The sequence below is a fragment of the Cervus canadensis genome, chromosome 28, assembly GCF_019320065.1.
Source record: "Cervus canadensis isolate Bull #8, Minnesota chromosome 28, ASM1932006v1, whole genome shotgun sequence".
In the NCBI taxonomy this organism is placed as follows: Eukaryota; Metazoa; Chordata; class Mammalia; order Artiodactyla; family Cervidae; genus Cervus; species Cervus canadensis.
Window position 1 is genome coordinate 21,768,857 of NC_057413.1, and position 22,208 is coordinate 21,791,064.

At 38.3% G+C, this 22,208-nt stretch overlaps 2 protein-coding genes across 8 annotated transcripts in view; both read left to right on the forward strand.

Annotated features, from left to right (window-relative positions):
• Positions 1–466: 466 nt before the first annotated feature.
• On the forward strand, positions 467–1,426 carry LOC122429412 (putative olfactory receptor 2W6). Its single transcript, XM_043449708.1, has one exon. It carries the CDS (start codon positions 482–484, stop codon positions 1,424–1,426), a length of 945 nt encoding a protein of 314 aa, XP_043305643.1. The 5' UTR covers positions 467–481.
• A 14,283-nt stretch (positions 1,427–15,709) lies between these two features.
• The window catches only part of ZNF311 (zinc finger protein 311), a 29,924-nt gene continuing 23,425 nt past the window's right edge, over positions 15,710–22,208 (forward strand). For 2 of the 7 annotated variants that reach the window (XM_043449683.1, XM_043449691.1), the window contains exon 1: positions 15,710–15,869. In XM_043449683.1, the coding sequence (XP_043305618.1) occupies positions 15,837–15,869 (33 nt within the window). In that variant the 5' untranslated portion in view covers positions 15,710–15,836. Of the gene's footprint in view, positions 15,870–15,908; positions 18,237–22,208 lie in introns of those variants that run through there. The other 5 variants (XM_043449687.1, XM_043449693.1, XM_043449688.1 and 2 more) reach the window with 4 other exon arrangements.

Genomic DNA, 22,208 nt, shown 5'->3' on the forward strand with positions numbered 1-22,208 from the left:
AAAGTGAATATAGAAAGTGATTCTCTTAGCAAAAGGTAGAGCTTACCACAGGAAAATGTCATTTAACTTTTACCTTAAGCTCAACAGCTTTGTAAGAAAAATATCTGTGTGACTCAGTGGTCAAAAATTATTTTTAGAAGCATTCTGGGGAATTCCCTAGCAATCCAGTGGCTAGGATCCATGTTTTAACTGTTGGGAGTGCCAGGCTCAATCCCTGGTCAAGGAACTAAGATCCTAGGAGCCACATGGCAAGGCAAATAAAAAAAATAAAATAAAACTACACTTGATATGATTAAATATGTAGATATTTGGGGAAATGAACACAGCAGATATGTTAAGAGGTGTTCCAAAATGGGAGAAAGCATGCAAATAAGTGGCCTTTGGATATTCATGAAAAACTTCAGAGGTTTTTAGTTCTACCTAAGGCTGACACTATTTTTTTCTTACCATGGTACAGCCTCCTAGTTTTGCAAAAGGAGCAATGGGAACCAGCAATGGAAGTTCCAGAACAGACTTCATCCTTCTGGGCTTTTCTGATCGGCCCCAACTGGAACACATCATCTCTGTGGTTGCCTTCATCTTCTATATTATTACACTGGTAGGAAACACAACTATCATTCTTGTATCTTACCTAGACACCCAGCTCCATACGCCCATGTATTTCTTCTTATCCAATTTGTCTTTTTTGGACCTCTGTTATACAACTAGCATTATCCCCCAGATGCTGGTAAATCTGTGGGGTCCAAAAAAGTCTATTACATATGGAGGGTGTGTGCTCCAATTCTTCTTTGCCCTTGACTTGGGAGCCACAGAATGCCTTCTCTTGGCTGTGATGGCTTATGACCGCTATGCTGCTATCTGTCAACCTCTTCACTACACAGTAATAATGCACCCTGAGCTTTGCCAGAAGATGGTGTTGATTGCCTGGTTAGGTGGTCTTGGCAGTGCCTTAATTCTTTGCTCTTTGACTTTGAAGTTGCCAAGATGTGGGCACCGGGAGGTGGATAATTTTTTCTGTGAGATGCCAGCATTGATCAAGATGGCTTGTGTCTATTCAAAAGTAATTGAAGTTGTTGTCTTTGCTCTTGGAGTGGTATTTCTTCTGGTACCTCTGTCACTAATTCTTATCTCATATGGAGTTATCACTAAAGCTGTCATGAGAATCAAGTCAGCAGCAAGGTGGCGAAAGATCCTTAATACATGTGGTTCACATCTCACAGTAGTATCTCTGTTTTATGGAACAGTAATTTACATGTACATGAAGCCACAAACTAGCACCTCACAAAATGAGGGGAAATTCCTTACTCTCTTTTATACCATTGTCACACCCAGTCTTAACCCTCTGATATATACTTTGAGAAACAAAGATGTAAAGACTGCAATAAAGAGAATATTGTGGATAAAAAAATGGCCAGCAAAGTCATGAATTAGATGGAAAAATCAGAGTGTAGAGAGCTAAAGATATAATATTGACCTTGCCCAACAGAAGATGAATCAAATCATTTATTCAAAGAGTATTTCTAGGGTGTTTACCACATACCAAGAATTGCACTAGGTACTGACTCTGTAAATAAATAGGAAGTAGGGATAAATAATGAGACAGATAAATAAATATACATAAATAAAATGTAATTCATGCATTCAAAAGCTTCAAGATTAATCAGGGACTATAGATAAATAAATAATTATGAAATGTGGTAACAACAACATACAAAATATTGAGAAATTATTTATCATAAGCATCTATTCTAAAATAAAATTGTACTGACTTTTTTCTTCCCAGACGTATCACTTTTATTAGAAATAACAGTCTTTCATTCACCTGATTCTGCCAAAGGAGACATTGTGGTGGAGACTAACAGCTCACAAGTACCCATTCCACCATCTGCCTCAAGTTTTAACAGAGCAGAAGGCTACTACGCTGGGGCTTCCCTGGTGGCTCAGTGGGAAAGAATCCGCCTGCCAATGCAGGAGACACAGGTTGGATAACTGGGTTGGGAAGATCCCATGAAGAATGAAATGGCAACCCACTCCAGGAGTCTTGCCTCAGAATCTGCTGGGCTACAGTCCATGGGGTCACAAAGAGTCAGACACAACATAGCAAATAAACAACAACTACAAGTTGACCATTTATACTGAAGTCAATATAAAAGGCTATTCCTTATTTAACACTACCTGCTTGCACTTTCACTTTATAATGTTCTTTCTTTTCTTGAATTATAGTGGTAGTAGACAGTAATTTGGAGGAAAGGTTTTGATGCTCTTACTTGACAAAACAAAAATTTAGTAATCATATGTTTAATCCCATTTTTATTTTATTTTCTTGGTAAATACATTCAAAATCTGGGGATCTCTATGCTGGAGAATAAATTAAACTTCTCTACAAGTTGATCATTTCAGAGACTGAAAATCATCTCTGCAAATGAAAGAGTCTTCACATCCACAGTGCCACTGCTATGTCATTTCAAGTGCAAACAAATCCACCATCTGCCTGAAGTATCAAATATTTGGGAAAAACTGACATTAGGCTATTTCTCACCTGTACTTTCAGTTCTGTTAAACAAAAGCAAACCTTTGTTAGGAAAAACAATTCCTTTCTGAGAGAATAATATTAGCTATTTGACAGTTTTCAGAAACAGCAGATACTTCTTGAAGAAGACACTAATTATTACCACTAGTCTAGAAAAATACAGGTTTTTCTTTGGAGTTGAGGATTCAAGAGAATTTGTAATTTTTTTAAGATACAGTAGTATCATCAAAGGAAATAACATCAAAAAATAACATAACTTTAACGCATGTTTATCTAATATTTTAAGTGCACATTCACAGTAGCCACATGAAAATGATGGGTTTTAAGTTCTTGTGCGCCAACCAAAATATCAAAAGAAAAGTTTCCATCCTTGCTGTCCTGCTGGTAAGAAACATTTCATGAACTTAAATATGGCCCATTGCTTTTCTTTATTGTCATTATTTTGCAATTTATTCATCAGCCCCCAATTGCACTATTAACAGAACGTTGTCTCCATTTTGCGCGGCCTTTCCCCCAGAACGATCTCCAAACCTGAAATTCCCAAAATGAGTTTATATCCGTTCGCATACCGGACCAGGAAAGGACTGGTAGCTAAGTTCACTACTGGCATTTCGGCTTACTGCCACAAGGTGGTGCTATGAAAAACGGTCCTTCGAGATCTAAGCACTGACATTCTAAGAGCTAAGGAGGTTTTGCCATACAATATTGTAAAGTAAAATAAAAATTAAAAAGAGCTAAGGAGGTCACATTGGTTCTTATAAGGAAACTGACTCTCCCCTTTGCTTTTTCATAACAATTCTGTACCAGTGAGCCCGGCCTTCAGTCTCCCTTAGTGGCAGATTTTTGTTTCCAGATTTTCCAGTTTGAAATTCACCCATCTTCATCAGAGGACCTGCAGCCCATTAACTCTGACCGAATTTGCTTCGGCATGAGGTTCTTGAGGCCCGGATCACTTTGCTCTCTTTTTCGTTCTGGATCCCCATCTTCATAGGGTCGGACAATTTTTCCTACACCCAGCTCTACACACACACACACACACACACACACACACACACACACACACACACACACACACACACACACACACACACACACACACACACACACACACACACACACACACACACACAAAGTTTTATAATTAATTACACTCTTTCCCAAGAAGATGGCAAACTCTACCCACATCCTCTCGATATCCCCAGCATCTCTAATTCATAAATTTGCTGCAAGAATGTGGTGCAGAAGGCATTAGGATAAATACTGCAACATCACACAGTGAGAACCAAAGAACAAAGATTTATTGGGGAAACAGAGGAAACCAAGAGTCAGGAACAAGAGGCAAAGTACTTCCACCCTCTCATAATCTCAGGGAGAGGAGAATCAGCACCAGGGTCAAGCTGTTCTAGTCCTGACACAACTGCTGTACCTTCTCAAAAGGTAAACTTGAATTCTATTTCTCAGTGAGACATCAAGACTACTTGGCTGCCAGACAGTCTAGGTTTAGATGCCAACTGTTTGAGGAAGGCCAGCTGCCTGGCACCTGAAGACCATGAATACCTGGAAAGTTGGAGCCTATCCTGTTAGGGAGTGTAAGGCACTGGTCCAATGGAAAACTGAGTTTAAGTGCAGTCCTTCCCTCCAGGAAGAGGGGGAAACCCCAGTTCCAGCTAGCCCCTTTCCTAGGCAACCTAGAGTGAGATCTCAGGATCACTTTTGAGTAGTTCTATTCATTGCCACACAGAAGATTAAGAAAAATATTTCACCCAGTGTTCAGTATAGTCTGTAGTTAAAGTTCTCAATAAATAGTAACTATTGTAATTAGTTCTATATGACTATTATTGCTTTTATATAAGTCTATTAAAAATCTCATATGGGAAAAGTATCAGAAGCAATTGACAGGGATGGACTTAGTCTTTTCTGACTTCATTAGCAAAAAGAAAAAAAAAAAATCTAAAAGTACCTCAAACCTCACCCTCAACTCTGTGTGTGTAAACTGGACTTAAACTATGCACTAAACCAGATGGACAAAACATTCCATCCAAGAATAGCAGAACACATATTCTTCTCAAACACCCATGAATATTCTCAAGGATAGATCATAAGAACTAACATTGTTAAAATACCCATACTACCGCCCAAGGTAATCTACAGATTCAATACAAACCCTATCAAAATTCCAATGGCATTTTTCACAGAAATAGAAGAAACAATCCAACATTTCTGTGGGACCATAAAGACCCTAAATAGCCAAACCAATTTTGAAAGAACAAACTAGAAGGCATAACACTTCCTGATATCAAACTATACTACAAGGCCACAGTAATCAAAACTGTATGATATTGTAATAAAAACAGACACATAGATCAATGGAACAAGAATAGAAAGCCTAGAAATAAGCTCATACATATACAGACACTTAATTTACAATAAAGGAGCAAAAACCATGCAATAACCAAAGGACAGTCTCTTCAATAAATGATGCTGGAAAAACTAGATAGCTGCATGCAAAAGAATGAAACTAGACCTCTCACAGTATTTAACTCAAAGTATTACACCTCTCACAATAATTTACTCAGAAAAGGATTAAATAAAGACTGAAATTTCATGACCTGACCAAAAAATTCCTAGAGGAAAACATTATGGGAAACAAATGGTTTTTAGGATATGACACCAAAAGCACAGTTTAAAAAAAAAAAAATGCAAAGACAACCTATGAAATAGGAGATAATCTCTGTAAAACATATATCTACCAAGAGGTTAATATATGAAATCTATAAGGAACTCATACACGCAATTGCAAAAAAGCAATTATCCAATTTTAAAATAGACTGAGTACCTGAATATTTTCCCAAAGAATACATACAAATGGCCAAAGGTACATGAAAAGAGACCCAACATCACTAGTCATCAGGAGAATGCAAATTAAAACCACAATGAAATATCACCTCATACCTGTCAGAATGGCTATTATTAAAAAGCCAACACAAATAACATGTGTTAGTAAGATATATAGAAAAGGGAACTCTCTACACTACGAGTAGCAATGTAAACTGGTATAAACCATTATTTTTAAAAGTATAATGAGTTCCTCAAAAAATTAAAAATAGAAGTACCATATGACCCAGGAATCCCACTTCTGGGTATATATCCAAAGGAATGAAAACAGAACTCAAAATGATATCTGCACTCCCATTTTCATTGCAGTGTTAGTCACAGTAGCCACAATATAGAAACAATGTAAATGCCAATCAACAGGTATGAATGGATAAAGAAGGTGTGGTATATATGATGTAGAATATATAATGGAATATTACTCAGCCATGAGAATGACATCCTGCTATTTGTGAGAATATGGATGGACCTTCAGTAAAATGTGCCAGAGAAAAACAAATACTTCATGGTACCACTTATATGTGGAATTAAAAAGAAAAAAGAGGAGAAAAAATGGTTGACAGGGGCTAGGGAATGGAGAAATAGAGAAAGATTTATAAATGGTTACAAGGGGAATTCTTTGCCAGTCCAGTGGTCAGGTTCGATGCTTTCACTGTCAGGTTCGATGTTTTGCACAGACCTGAGTTCAATCCCTGGTTGGGGAAATAAGATCCCACAAACCACATGGTGTGACCAAAAAGGATGGGAGGGAAATGGTCACAAACTTCAACTATAAGATAAATAAGGTCTGAAGAGCTAATGTAAAACCTGGTGACTGTAGTTGATAACATTGTATTTTATAGTTGAAACTTATTGAGAGAACTTAAATGTTCTCACTCCCCCTAAAAGAAGAATAAATATGTGAGGTGATGGTGTATTAATTAACTAGATGGGTGGGGAAGAGGGTGATATCCTTTCATAATGCATACACATATCAAATCACAATGTACACTTTAAATATCCTACAATTTTATACTTCAATAAAGGTGAAATTTAAAAAAGAAAGGCAAAGCAGGGAGGGGAAAACAATCATGGAAAGTGCTATTTAGAAAGGATGGTCAGGAAGTTCTGAGTGTGTGAATGTGAGTAGAGACCTGAATGAAGTAAGGGAGTCGGTCTTGCAAAAAAATATAAGAGAATTCCCAAGAATTGCAAAAGATATGTTTCACGTGCTTGGCAAAGAGCAAGAAAGTCAGTGTAAAGCAAGTGGTAGAACTGTAGGAGATTCTTTCTACAGGGACAGTGGGGGGAGCTAAAAGGAGAGGCCTTATACTTCACATACTATAAAGCTTATTCTGAAAGTGATCATTCAGAACGTAGGATGGTTCTATAGCAGCTGTTCCCAACCTTTTTGGCACCAGGGACAGGTTTCATAGTAGACACCACTTTTCCACGGACTTGGGGGCAGGGGGGGAGGGTGCAAAAGGGGGATTGTAATGGTTCAAGCTCATTCTATTTATTCTGAACTTTATTTCTATTATTATCACATCAGCTTCACCTCAGATCATCAAGCATTAGATCTTAGAGGTTGGGGACCCATTTTCTATAAATCAGATTGCCATGAAAGAAAAGTTGAGTGATTTGTTCTAGTTCCACATATCCAACAAAAATACCACATAAGCAATAAACGCAAGTCATGTAAGTATTTTAAGTTTTCTTGCAGTCATTCTTAAAAAGGTTAAAATGAATAGCTGAAATTTTAATCATTTAATTTGTATATCTAAAATATTATTTCAACATGTGATCAATATAAAAACTGAGATATCTTTTTTTCTGTACAAAATCAAAACTGGTGTGCATTTTAACTGACAGCACATCTCAATCACATTGACAGCATTCAGCTCAGTAGTTACATGTGACTAGAGTCTACTATATTAGACAGCATTGCATTAGACAGCATTGTTGTTGTTCAGTCATTAAGTCATGTCCGACTCTGTGACCCCATGGACTGTAGCCTACTAGGCTTCTCTATCCATGGGATTTCCCAGGAAAGAATACTGGAGTGGGTTGCCATTTCCACATAGTTCTAAATTAGACTAAAGAAACAACTACTGCAATGTGTGTACCTTAATTGAATTCTGATCAATGGTACAGCTATAAGACTTTGGAGGATAATGGGGAAATTTGAATGTGGGCTGGATGTTAGCTGTATTATTGAATCAGTAATTTTCTTGAGTATGATAATGGTATTTTGACTATGAAAAAGAATGCCACTATTGTCAGGAAAGTATTCTGGAGTATTTAGGGATAAGTATCATGATATCTTCAACTCATTTCCAAATGGTTCAGACAGAGGCAAAGTAAATATGACAAAAATGTTTTATAAAAGTGGGGAATGATGGGAAGCCACTGGAGAATTTTGACAGCACCTGATTTGTATGTCCAAATAATCTGATTGACTGCTCTGTAGTCTGTCTGTATCTATCCTGTAGGGTGGCCAGTGTGACATGACCTAAACGGAGACTGTGAGAAATGTATTCAGGATATATTTTAAATATAGCATTAACATGATTTGCAGGTCTTCTTGAGGAAAAAAAAAAAAAAGGAAGACGACTTTCAAGAGTGGTATAAACACAGGTATTTATTTTTCCCATTCCACCAGCTGCCTTGAAATGATCCCATGAATACAGAAATACCATGTGTGTGGCTTATATAAACATATTGCTGACATAGAGATGATAGCAGAGCATCATTTAGTTTAACAGGATTGGAGTGAGGGTCAGGAGAAGATACAATTAAGACCACCTGCCTAAAGAACAGACCATGATACTCAGCCACAACTTAGATCAGGGGAACCAAAAGGAGTCAGCAAAAGCCAGAGGAAAGGAACAGTTGTAGACATTGAAAGGCAACCCTGAAAAAGCATATGATGGAAACCAAGCATTCCAATCAAAAAATATCTTACTGTGCCCCCCCAACACCACATTTACCAGACAAGGTTCTAGTGACCTTGAATATATCAGTAAACAAGAGACTAAGTTTTTTGTCCTCATGGAGTTTATATTCAAGGAAAGGGATAATACACATCATAAACATTATAAATGAAGTATGTATTAGAAGTTATTAAGAGGTATGGGGAAAAAGTAGGGTAGGATAAAAGCAATTGAGAATACCAGGAAGCAAGATACAATATTAAATAAGATTAAGTTCCCCCAAAAAAATAATAAGGGTTCTTTGGTGTCAGTTACAGGGAGGTAAATGTGGATGTGGCTGAGAAAATAACACTGGACTTAATTTTTTACTTTCACACTCAGAAAGTTTCTCTTCAATATGTGTTCTTCTCTTATGTTCACTGGGATCTGTATTCAGTCTAAAAGCTTTCTCATACTTTTCACATTTATATGGTTTCTTTCCTATATGGACTCATTCCTGTACATTAAGTTCTGAGCTCGGATGAAAGGCCTTCCTACACCCTACATCCAAAGGGTTTCTCCTCAATATGTACTCTTCTGTGGTGCCTTAGGCCTAAGCTATAACTAAAGGCTTTTCCACACACTTGACACTCATAAGGCTTCTCCCCATTGTGGGTTCTTTTGTGTTCAGTAAGATGACTTCCCACCCAAAGCCTTCCCACATGGGTTACAACCATACGGCTTCTCCCCATAGTAAATTATATTTGATGTCAGATCTGCAACTTAAAGACTTCCCACATTCAGCACACTGGTAGGGTTTTTCTCTTTCTCCAATGTGGATTCCTTTGCATTTGGTAAGGTCTGGACTCCCACTGAAGATCTTCCCACTTCTGCACATTCACAGCGCTTCTCTCCAGTGTGGATCCTCTGATGCACTGTAAGGTAGTGCCTAAACTGGGATTGCCAGTCAGAGCACTCATAAGACTTCTCCCCACAGTGATTTTCTGGTGCATGGTAAGGCAGCTCCTGGTCTTAAGGGCTTTCCCATAGTCACTGCACTCAGGATTTCCCTCCATTGTGTATCCTTTTATGCTGAGAAAGGACTGACCTGCTACTGAAGATCTTCCAACATTTATTACATTCAAACGGTTTCTCCCCATTACGGATTCAGTGGTGTTTAGATAGGGTTGAGCTTTTCTTAAAGGATTTCCCACAGTCCTCACATTCACAGGTTCTCCTCCAGTGTGAATTCTCTAGTGTTTATTAAAATAGAGCTGAGCTCCCACTAAAGGTTTTGTAACACTAGTCACACATACAGTTTCTCCCCACTGTGGATTCTTTATAGTGTTGGATTAGGGCAGAGTTTCAGCTGAAAGCGTTCCCCCACACATCTGCAAGGTTTCTCCCCAGTGTGGATTCTTCTATGTACAGTGAGAGCTGAATCACCCTGAAAGCTTTTCCATATTCAACACATTCAGTTTCTCTTTGGCATGCATTTTCTCGTGCAGAATAAGATCTGACTACTGACAAAAGTTTTTAAAACCTGTACTACACTCAAAGAAACTGTCCCCATTTGAAATTTTCTCATACCTGGCATATTCTGAGCTTATGTGCACGCCTTCCTCTAAATCCTTATCTTTTTGTTCTGAAATGAGGATTTTCTTACCTTTGTCTTTCAGCTTCCTATAATGTCTATTCTTATCCTTCAATGTTTCTGTAGATTTTCCACTTTGATTTTTATGAGAATTTGTCAAGATGACCCTTTGTCACTTCTCATTTTCAAAAGATAAGTTTTTCAGTTGATTCCCTACCTCCAATCTTGGTCTTAACACTGGACACTAAAGGAGAAAGAGAGAGAGAAGAAGAAGAAAGGAGGAAAGGAGAAAAGAGAAAAAGAAGAAAGGAGGGAGAAAAAAAAAGAAAATGTCACTTGTTTATTGCACTCAGGTGGGGGGAAAATGGATGGTGATTATATGGAAGAAGAAAAATGAGCTACGGTGAGACATTCTCTAAATCTAAATATTGTTTAAATATTAGGGACATGACAACAGACAAAATTAAGAAACACCAGGATAGAGCTATCGAAGAAAGGTAAAGGAGAAGGAAAATGAGTTGAAGCAGAAAACAAAAGGAAATAAAATACGTGGTAAAATAAAATGGAAAATCTTAAGCACATAAAGAGGGATTTTGTTCATAACCTCAGAATACCCTCCAAACTGAACAAAATGAGACTAAAAGACGGGTTACATTTGCAGTGATCCCACCAAGGAGGCTCAAGAACAAGAGCAACTCAAGGAATCTGTTTAGCCCAGGCCTAATGTCACACATCTCACTTTGAATACATTCTCTTCTGAATGCTAGGTTTTCAGTATTTTCTTTCAAACTGTATCTCTGAACTCCTCTTCTCTATATATAAGTCACTAAACACCCCTTCTATAGGAAACCTCCCAATTAACTCAATCCAACTTTTGTCAAACAAGGACTGAGTTTGTCTCTATTACTGTTCACTGTGTACTAGTATACACTATTTTGTTAAATCTTAGCTAATTAGGTCATATTTGTCTCCCAAACAAGAATGTCAAGAATATGTAGAATCTCTGGCATAGATTCTACCTATTCTAGGAATAATCTCTTCATCAAAATTCAAAATAAAGTTACAGGAAGTCCCCTACATACAAACCTTCAAGTTGTGAATCTTCAAAGATGTGAATGTGCCCAGAGAAAGGACAAAGACAAGAGGAAGAAATAACTCAAAAACTGAAGAGATTCAAAACAGGAAATGGCAAGGGGATTTTGAGGCGGCATTGGTAGTTTTTGAGGCATAGGACACACATGTAGAATGGTTTACAAAGGTTGCAGCAGTCATCCAGAATGCAATCCAGTGCCACTATGTCATCTATGACAAGAAAAAAAGCTATGACCCAGACATCATGGAATCGTTTTTCAAGAAAGTAGACAGAATTGAATAAAGCAAGGAACCAGAACCAGAACCTGTGCCATTGATGTCAGGTGTGAGTGAAACTGCAGCTTGCTCTATCTCCTATTGCTGACGATCCTTCAGCTCTACCATTTCCCACCTCCTCTCCCATCTCCAGTCAGTAGTTCTTGCCTGTTCACTCAATGCCTGTAGGAGACAGGCCTACTAAAAGGCCTGGCAAAAGAATTAAACAATCTTGCTGAGAGGACATGACTCAGTATGTGACTCCTGGAGGAATCCAGGAGTCAAGAAGGATCAAAGAAGGATCAAAAAACATCTTGAAAGCAGGATGTATGCCTGGGGATGGAAAGCCATCAACAGACTGTTCCTATCTTTGGTGGCTGGGAGGCACATAAAGATTAACTGGGTCTTTGTCTCTGAGGCAGAAAAACAGGGATACAAAAATGTTAAATGTTAACTGCACAGGATTATCATTGAAGGCCACGTGGCCTGCTATGCTCATGTAAACATGTACAAGCAAGTCTCAAAAAGTATAATAAAGCAGGCTTGAGATCAGTCTGGGCACCTTTACCTCATGGTGGTCTTGGTCCCCTGATCCCCGCTATAACTTTCTTGAGTGTTTCTCATTCTTTCGTCATGCGGCGCTTTCAGGAACCTGTGCTGTCAAGCTGGACTCGACAGATGCCAGCCCCTGTAAGCCAGCTGTTATAATGTACCACTGTACTTTCCAAGGTACTGTACTATAAGATTTTAAATGTTTTATTTTTGGTTATATATTATTTGTGTGAAATGTATTATAAACCTATTATTGTACAGTACTAAACAGTTCATTGAGTATATAGTTAGTTGGGTACCCAGGCTAACTTGTTGGACTTATGAACAACTGGACTTACAAACACACTCTCAGAACGGAACTTGTTCATGGAACTTGTTCATTTGTAGGAGACTTACCGTATCCTCAATATAAGCACATGCATACTAAGTCACTTCAGTCATTTCCAACTCTTTGCAACCCAACGGATCATAGCCTTCCAGGCTCCTCTGTCCATGGGATTCTCCAGGCAAGAATACTGGAGTGGGCTGCCATGCCCTCCTCCAGGGGATCTTTCCAACGCAGGGATGGACTCTGCGTCTCCTGCATTGGCGAGTTCTTCACCACCTGGGAAGCCCCAATATAAGCACAGTATAGTTGAACAACATGCGGGTTATGGGTGCTGACCCTCTGCTCAGTCAAAAATCCACATGTAGGGACTTCTCTGGTGGTCCAGTGGTTAAGACTCCATGTTCCCAACACAGGGGACACCTGTTTGATCATATGCAACTAAGATCCCATATATTGCACGATGTGGTCAAAATAAATGACAACAAAAAAATTTACAACGAGGTACCACTTCACACCAGTCAGAATGGCCATCATTAAAGAGTCTGCAAATAACTAATACTGGAGAGCATGTGGAGAAAAGGGAATCTTTCTATACTGATGGTGGGAATATAAGTTAGTACAGCCACTATGGAAAACAGTACAGAGGTTCCTGAAAAAACTAAAAAAAAAAAAGAAAAATAGAATTACCATGTGATCCAGCAAGCCCACTCCTGGGCGTATATCTGGACAAAACTATAATTCAAAGAGATATATGCACCCCATGTGCATATTAGTACTATTTATAATAACCAAGACATGGAAACAACTTAAATGTCCATTGAGAGATGAATGGCCAAAGAAGATGTGGTACATATATATAGTGGGATATTACTTAGTCATTTAAAAAAATCTGCTTGTAATTTTACAGTCCACCCTCCATATTCAAAGTTCTATATCCTCCCATAAATCGTGCAATACGTTTTAAAAAAAGAAATGCATGTAAGTGTACCCACACATTTCAAACCTATGCTGTTCAACTGTCAACTGTCTATTATGCAATGATGCTATCTATAGACTGCAGACATAGCACCAACACCTGAAATAGAGACCAGTATATACATGGGCTTTTTCAATGTTCATACAACAAATATTTATTAAACACAAATCATATGTCATGATGTTCTAGGGATGACTCCAGTCTTTTGCCTCAAAAATCTCAGTCTAGCACAATGCTTCTCAAACCCTTTTCTCTGATATACCCTATACATATACTCAAACATAAAGCCAAATATTTTATTCCCATTTTACCTCTGATCCTACTCCCACAAAACCCTGTCCCTGCTTCTATCACAGTGTTTATCACACTGGATTGTTATCACAGATTTTCTAGTCTGTTTCACCAACCAGACTGAAGTACCTTGAGGTACCATACTTGGTACCAGAATCATTATATAGCACTTCAAATACACTCAACAAATGTGTGAATGAATGCATGAATTAAATGAATAAATAAATGAATTGTTTAGCATCTGCCCCAGATGTACAAGGCACTGACAGGGAAAGCTGGTGTTATTAAACTGAAGGTTGGCCTCTCCTCCCATAGATATATCAGGTATAGTACAGCCCAGTGTTCACTTGGGTCTTTTTTTTTTTTTTTCTTTGTAATAGTCATATGTGTAACAACTAAAAATCAGCTCTTGGTACCATCATTTTAAAGATATGCTCTGGCTCCTTTTTCACCAAAATCCACCTCATAAGCAGAAAGATGACTGCTAGCTCCCCACCTCTTTTGCAGGACTCAAAAAACAAGGAATGATATTTTCAGGCTGGATGACTATGGGCCAGTGTTGAGTAAACAGTGAATCAAAAGCCAGTGCCAAAATTTCACATGCCAAACTCTGCCTTTCTTGAGTACTGGATGGAACCTAAATGTATGAATGTCATCAAAAGGAAAGGAGGGACTTCCCTGGTGGTCCAGTGGCTAAGACACTGTGCCCGTAATGCAGGGGTCCAGGTTCGATCCCTGGTCAAGGAGCAGGATTCCACATGCCACAACTAAAAGTTCCCATGCTGCAACAAAGATCCTATATCCCACAACTAAGACCTGGTGCAGGCAAATGAATATATGGTTTTTTGTGTGTGTTTTTTTTTTTAAGGATTATTTACATGTTAAAATTAAAATCCCAGTAAAGATACAAAAGAGCAATCTCTCTGGATTACAGTGAAAAGGAAAATCCAAGTTTCATTCCATTTTAGGAAAAGACAAACGATACACACAGTCTTTCCTACAAAAGCATGCAACTTTAAAGACCATCAATACAGTCAATAACAAAGCGGTAAAGGGAGAATCTCAAATGAGGCATTTTGTCAGTATTTTCTTTAACCATTAAGAAAATCACATAATTCACTGTTTCTCTCCCCTGGCCTTCCCTTACCCATTCTTCTCCATCCAGATCTGGCTTTCCATCTCCCATCACTCCTGTGACCATCTCTCTACTAAGTGAATCACGTAACCATATCCAGTACCGTCTCTCTCCAGGTAAGACATCCAGGGCCTGCTGCTCAGGATAGGCCTCCTCAAGGGAGCAAAATCCCTGTGAACCCCATCAAAAATAACTGCCTTCTCCCAGTAACTGACATTTTGAGCCAAGGGGCAAGAGCTGCTCTGCATTTTTTGTCCATTGGCAGTATGGCTTTAGAAACCAGTGAAATTTAGAAGCCCCACTCTCCATTTTAGGTTACTGGCCTGAAAGAGAAGGGCAGGGAAAAAAGAGAGAGAGAGAAAGTCATGAATGGGAGCAGTACCACATCAACAAAACTCACAAAAGAACCCAGCAGCCTGACAGGAAAGAAACTGGCAAAGAGGAAGTTAAAGCTCTAATCAGAGATTCAGAATTCGTGAGGAAACTAGTGTTGAGGTTAAAAGCACCATATCGTTTAGGTTTTTTTTCCTCATCTTAGCAGTTATGCGACTGTAGGTAAGTTTTTAGTATGCCTGGGTTTCAAGTTGCTTATCTAAAAACTGGGGGAGTGATAATACTTACCTCATTGGATTGTTTGAGAATTAGAGTTAAAGCATATACTGCACTTAGAACCAAAGCCTGACCCAAAATAAATACTTTATTAACCGGTTTGCCAAATAAAAAAATTTTAATTCTAATATTAAAGAATGGCCTAAAGAAGGACGAGCGGGGGCAGGGGGAGGAGGGAGTGGAAACATGACTAGAAGAGGTAAAGATAAAATAGGCTTCAGCAGGCAGGCCCTCCTACATCCCATCCCACCTCGAATCGCAGGCCCAGCCCCAGAAGGCCAGAAAGAAGCTCCCGCCAGAACCCCGAAAAGGGCCTAACAGACCTGACCCACGACCTCCGCATCCTCCCGGGTCTTGCCGGTCCTGTCTTCGCCGCACTGGGGCCGAAGAAGCCCAAGGACCTACCCAGAAGAGGTCAGAAAAAACCCCACCCTTACCTCAGAGTCTAGGGGCTGAGCCCGGAAGTGCAGATAGCGCCTTTCCAGTCTGCGGTCTCTATGGTAATGCGCGGCTTGCCCTTCTAGGACCTTCGGAGGACTCTTCTCTTTGATCCAACGCTGCAAACCCTGAGAAGCTGGACGGTTCCAGTCCCTGTTTACTAGATTGGGACTGATGCCACGTGGAGAACAGATGAGCTTAAATATGAAACTGATTTTCTTCAGCGTGTGAAGAGGGAAAACAACGAAAGAAAATGGAGCACCGAGTTAATCAGAATTATATGAATGTAAGCTCTACCACGCAGATATATTTGTTTATTTATGTAAACCAAGCTCTTAGAACAGTTGCTGAAGAAATTCTTGTTAAATGAATGAATTGAAATGATTCTGAAAAGCTATTGCCACAAAGCATCATTTACTAATACAAGTATTTGCCTCTTATCGGTAGCTTTATTTAAAAGAGAACTATGTGTCACATACATTGAAATATGTTATAATTTAGGGATCATGAAAACTCACAAGCATACATTATAAGTAACATATGCTGTATTTTCCAAAATATTATATTTCTAAAATGTTATATTTTCTATATTTTCCTTACGTTATGTTTCAGTGTAATGATTAGCAGTAGAAACTTGAACAGAAAATATTTAACATATGTAAGTAAGCACAAAAGTTATATTTAAAAATTTGAGGAAATGGCAAATACTTTTTAGATTGTCCTTTCTTACACTGGAATATGAATTGGCTAGCATAAAGTCATGGGACATAATCATTTTAGAAGGGGAAACTCCAAGAAAATGATTTCAAAAAGACAGCCAATATAAACAAAATGAAATCTATAAACTCAAAGACTAAAAACAAATACTTGCTGAATTGTGAGCTGAACTGGAAAAATAATCAGAATAATGAATAAGATTATTGGAAGGAAAATGAAAAATACCTGTGACATAAGACAAATGAGCTAAAGATAAATTTTTCATTAAGGATAAATCTCAGAATCATGAAGCTGAGTGTGTACAAAGTCCATAATAACCCCTATGAAGCATTCTTGCCAAAAATACTGAACCTAAATCAAATCAAGCCTTTCAAACTTAAATGTGTACAGAGTGAAACTATATGTATAAAATTAGAAAAACAGGTAAATTATACTATAAAATGTGTATGGCTACCCACATATGTACTAACAATATTTAAACATGCTTTGAAATAACAACATCAATATCAAGGTAGTAGCTAACCTGAAAGAAAGAGGAGAGCAATTGGAGAAGAGTAGACAAGGGGATATAATTATATCTGTAATATTTATGTCTTAAGATAGATGTTAAGTGTTTCTTATATCATTGCTTTGTAAGACTGAAATATTTGCTGTCTTTTTTAAAAAGCCCCTGGAAATGAATTTAGTAATTTCAACAGACAGAAGAGGGGCTATAGAATTACTTAACACCAGTCAGGCTTCTGTTTCTCCATCTTCAAACTGGGAATGGTAGGACAAACATTAATATGAGGAAAGAAAATTTCAGGACATACAAGGAGATAATGAAAGAATAACTACTTGCCTTAAATGAGTGCAAGTCTTCATACCCAAATAAAATGGCTATAAGTATTCAAAATACCAATTGCAGGTTGATTGACCACAGGGCCCCTGAAGGCCATTTTTAAGAAGTGTGACTCTTGGCTGAGATTGGCAAATATCCAGATTTTCAAAAACTAAAAAAAAAAATAGAGAGATGAACTGTGGAATTAGGCTGAAAAGCTTGACATGAATCCCTGGCAAAATTCCAGCATTAATTATTTTAGGAGACTTTATGAGATTAGCATTAACCAAGAATAATGTAAATGAATTATATCTCAATTGGGGTAGATTATTTAAGTGGTAGTCTGAGGGTCTGCTGTGCAAGGAAGGTATCTTCATGTCCGCAAAGGTTATAGCAAAGTCTCTCATAAATGTACCCTGTGATATGTGTACTGGACTTTAATACTGTTAAGAAGATTGATATCAGGAAGAAAGACTGTAGCAACTCAGCCTGGAGGGTGAGTTGTCACGGTCTTTATAGACCGGGACCTGGGGACTGGAGTCCATGAAAAGAAGGACACAGGGGACCCAAGTCTCGAGTGAAACAAGGATACTTTATTTGTAGCAGTGTGTGCTTTATATATCTCCATACAAGGAAGCTTTAGGCAGCAAAAATAAAGTTGAGCAAAAACAAAACTAGGCTGTCAGGGGACGTTCAACTTTAAGGAATCCAACATGTTATTCTTTTCTTTTGTGTGCCCTTTCTCAAGGATTCTCTATTCCTTATCAGTTCCTGGAAAACAGGAACAAGCAGAGCTGCACTCAGTTCTCAGGACTGAGATCATGAGAAAGGGCACCTGCTTGGATTCCTTTCAGTAACTGCCTTCAATGACTCCCTTCAGTGACCTTACTTAAATGTAATCTATTCAGTTATGCCCCTCTTACTCAGGATATAGAATGCTTTCTGGCCCTTTGAAGACGGTTATTTGCTTGGCTTTGTTTTTGCTCAATTTTTTTACTGCCTAAAGCTGCCTTGTATGAAGATATATAAACATGCTTTTCCGCAAATAAAGCACCCTTGTTTCACTGAATGCCCTTGGCAAGCGGACGGAGTGACTGTTAGCACCTACGGAGGTCGGTAAGTGCGGGGTTACGGGACAAACGGCTGGAAAGCCCCACCACTTTACTACTTTACTTCATCATTTATTTAAGGTTCAAGGACTTTCGGTTTCGCATCAATGGATAGAGGCTTGTCTCCAAACAGTGGTTGAATATAATCCCTGGTTCCCTGATGAAGGCAGTTTTGATTTAGAAATTTGGAACCGAGTCAAAGGGAATGTTGAATGAGCCGCTAGACGGGGAGAAAATATTCCAATAGATTTCTGGCCTTTATGGGCCCTCATTAAAGCCATGATCTTGACGTTTCAAGGCAACTCTAGCCCCCCTGATATTTGTCAATAAGCAGAATGCTCATTATACGAATATAAATTAGATGATGAGACTTTACAAAAGGCCCAATTAGAGCAACATAAAATGTTTCAAAACTTCCCCACCATCCCTGCTCCGGCTGTCCCAAGTGCCCCTCCTCCTCATTTCAATGGGCATGAAACCAAAGGTCCCCTCAATTAGAGGACAAAATGAATCTGATGATGATTCTTCTGATGCTCTCTTTGACACTAAAGCCAACAATACTTTTTTTGATGACAGTGATAAACCCCTAACACACACTCACATTTATGAAAACAGACAATCCACTCATTCTCCTTCACAACGAAGGCTTTCTGATTTACTGGCTTTGCAATCTCAAGTCTCTGAGGCTGATAATCTTTTTGCCTTTCCTGTGTGAAGAAATATTAATGCTCAAGGGCAACTAATACCTCAATACGAAGGCATTGATTTTTCTCACATGCAACAAATGAAAAAGGCTGTAACTATGTACGGCCCTCATTCTCCTTTCACTAAAGAACTTCTAAACTCTATGGCATCTTCTACTGGAAATTTTATTCCTTTATGATTGGCGAATTTTGATAGAAGTTCTTCTTAAACCAGGAGAATATCTTCAGTGGATAATGTAGTTTCATGATGTGGCCTGAGATCATGCCAATTCTAATGCTCGAGCTGGCGCTCCCCAAAACCAAATTACTTTTGAAATGTTAAGGGGTACAGGGCAATTTGATTCGATGGAAGTTCAGATACAATGCCCTCCTTTGTTACATGAACAGTTGAAAGAAGTTGCCCTTGAAGCTTGAGATCTAATTACTCCTCAAGGGGAACCTAAAGGTAGCTACACAAAGATATTACAAGGGCCTAATGAAGCCTATGCTGCTATTTTAGCTAGGCTGGGAGTTGCTATCTCCCTTAGTGTTGTCAGAGAGGAAGCCAGAGTGCAATTAGAAAAACTGCTTGCATATGAGAATGCAAATCAGGAATGTCAAAGAGCCATCGCTCCAATTCGTGAGACCGGGAATGTTATTGATTATTTGAAGGCTTGTCGCAACTTAGGATCAGAAACTCAGAAAATGCAAATGTTGGCTGAAGCAATGGCTGCTGCCTTTAAAAAGGGAAATGAAGGATGTTTTGTTTGTGGAGGTAAGAGCCATTTAAAAAAGGATTGCCCTAAAAAATGTCCAAAAAAATGAAAACTATTAAAAAGCCTCCAGTACTCTGCCCTCGCTATCATAAGGGGGGATACACTGGGCTAAAGAATGTCGATCTAAATATGATGTTGAGGGAAATCTTATATCAGGAAACTCAAAGAAGGGGGCTCCCCAGGTCCCCATCAACAAAAACCAGGGGCAAACTCCATCTTTTCCCTCAAACCCTCAACATCTGGCAGTGCTGCTGTCGATATACTAGCCCTCAATGATTTTCTTTTTTTTCCTCAAGCAGTCCCTTCTAGAATACCTACCGGACTTTATGGACCCCTACCCCCACGATCCTTCGGCCTTATACTTGGCTGGTCTAATCTGACTTCTAAGGGAATTACTGTTCACCCTGGAATAATTGATTTAGATTATAAGGGAGAGATTCAAATTATGATGTCATCTCAGATACTATGGCAATTCAAAATATAGATACAAAATTCAGATACAATTGGGGACAAAATTGCCCAATTACTTCTTTTACCTTGCATTTCTATTAACTCCTCTAATGGTATACGGAGAGGTGGATTTGGTAGTATAGATCAAAAGCAATCCTTATGGCCATCAATAATATCTGAATATGCATGACCAAATATAAATGTCAAAATTAATGGCAAAAGATTTTCTGACCTTCTTGATACTGGATCCGATATTACTATTATTTCCAAAAATTTATGGCCCAAATCTTGGCATATGCAGAGAATTTCTTGGCAAATTGCAGGAGTTTCTCAAACCAAAGTACAAGAGGTTTATCAAAGTGTCCAAATATATCCATGTGAGGAACCAGAAGGCCAGCGTGCAACATTACGATTTTATGTGATAGGTGCACCCCTTAATTTAATAGGAAGAGATTTACATATGCAATGGCAAACTCAAATATATATTCCACATTTTTCCTAGGGGCCACTGCCCATTTAACAAACAATACAATTATTAAAATAACTTGGAAAAATGACGAGCCTATTTGGACAGAACAGTGGCCCCTTACAAAAGAGAAATTAGAGGCTGCTAAGGACTTACAGATACACAATTGGAATTAAAACATATAGAGGAATCTTGTTGCCCTTGGATTCTCCCATTTTTGTAATAAAAAACAAATCTAGCAAATGGCGTCTTTTAACAGATCTTCGAAAAGTTAATGCATCTATGAAACCTATGGGTGCATTGCAACCAGGAATTCCATCACCTACCACTATTCCTCAAAACTAGCATATTATTATTATAGATTTACAAGATTGCTTTTTTACTATACATTTACACCCTCTAGACCAAGAGAGATTTGCTTTCTCTCTTCCTTATCCTAATCATGTCGGGCCTCATAAATGGTGTCAATGGACTTGTTGCCTCAAAGAATGATGAATTCTCCCACCATATGTCAATATTATATAGCCAAAGCCCTTGAACCTATGAGAAAACAATTTCCTGACTTTCTTGTTATCCGTTACGTGGATGATATATTGTTTTCGGCTCCATCTGTTTTAGAAACTCAACACATGTTTGACATAGCTCAACAATGCTTAAGAGCTTCTGGATTAATCATTGCCCCTGAAAAGATTCAAACCTCTACAGCTTACCATTACTTGGGATTTATTGTTAATAGACAATGTATTGCTCCCCAACTAACACAGATTCCTGTTGACAAATTATCAACCTTGAATGATTTTCAAAAACTTTTAGGTGATATAAATTGGATTAGACTCTCTTTAGGCACTGCAAATTATCAACTGACTAATTTATTTAACACTTTAAAAGGGATCCCGATTTAAATAGCCCATGTTCATTTTCACAAGAGGCACGAGAGGAACTCTGTTTGGTGCAAAATAAATTGCAAAAGCAGTTTCTTACTCGTATTAGACTTGAATTACCTCTACAGTTGTTTATACTCCCCTCTCTCCATTCTCCCACAGGACTTCTTGCCCAACAAGAAAACCCAATAGACTGGATCTATACCCATTTTAGAGGGACGAGGTCACTTACACCCTATCTTGATTTGATCACTCTAATCATTATCAATGGAAGAAATAGAGCTGGACTCTAATTGACTCCGATCCTCATAAAATTGTAGTACCTATTAATAAATCTCAATTTGAGAATGCATTACAAACTTCTACCAATTTCCAAATAGCCTCCTTGGAATATTTTGGAGAAATTTCATTTCATTGTCCCTGTAACAAACTTTGGAATTTCTTCAAAAATACTGAATTTATTATCTCTCACATTGTCACATCACAACCTATACCTCAAGCTGATGTTTTCTATACAGATGGGACTAAAGACACCAAAGCCTCATTCTGGTCTCTCAAAGAATATAAAGTCTTTTATACTAAATTTCACTCTGCTCAACAAAATGAATTATATGCTCTTATTCAGGTTATGCACTACATTCTTATCCTATTAATATAGTTTCTGACTCCTTATATTCAGTTTTTGTACTAAGAAATATAGAAACTTCTACCATAAGTTCTAAT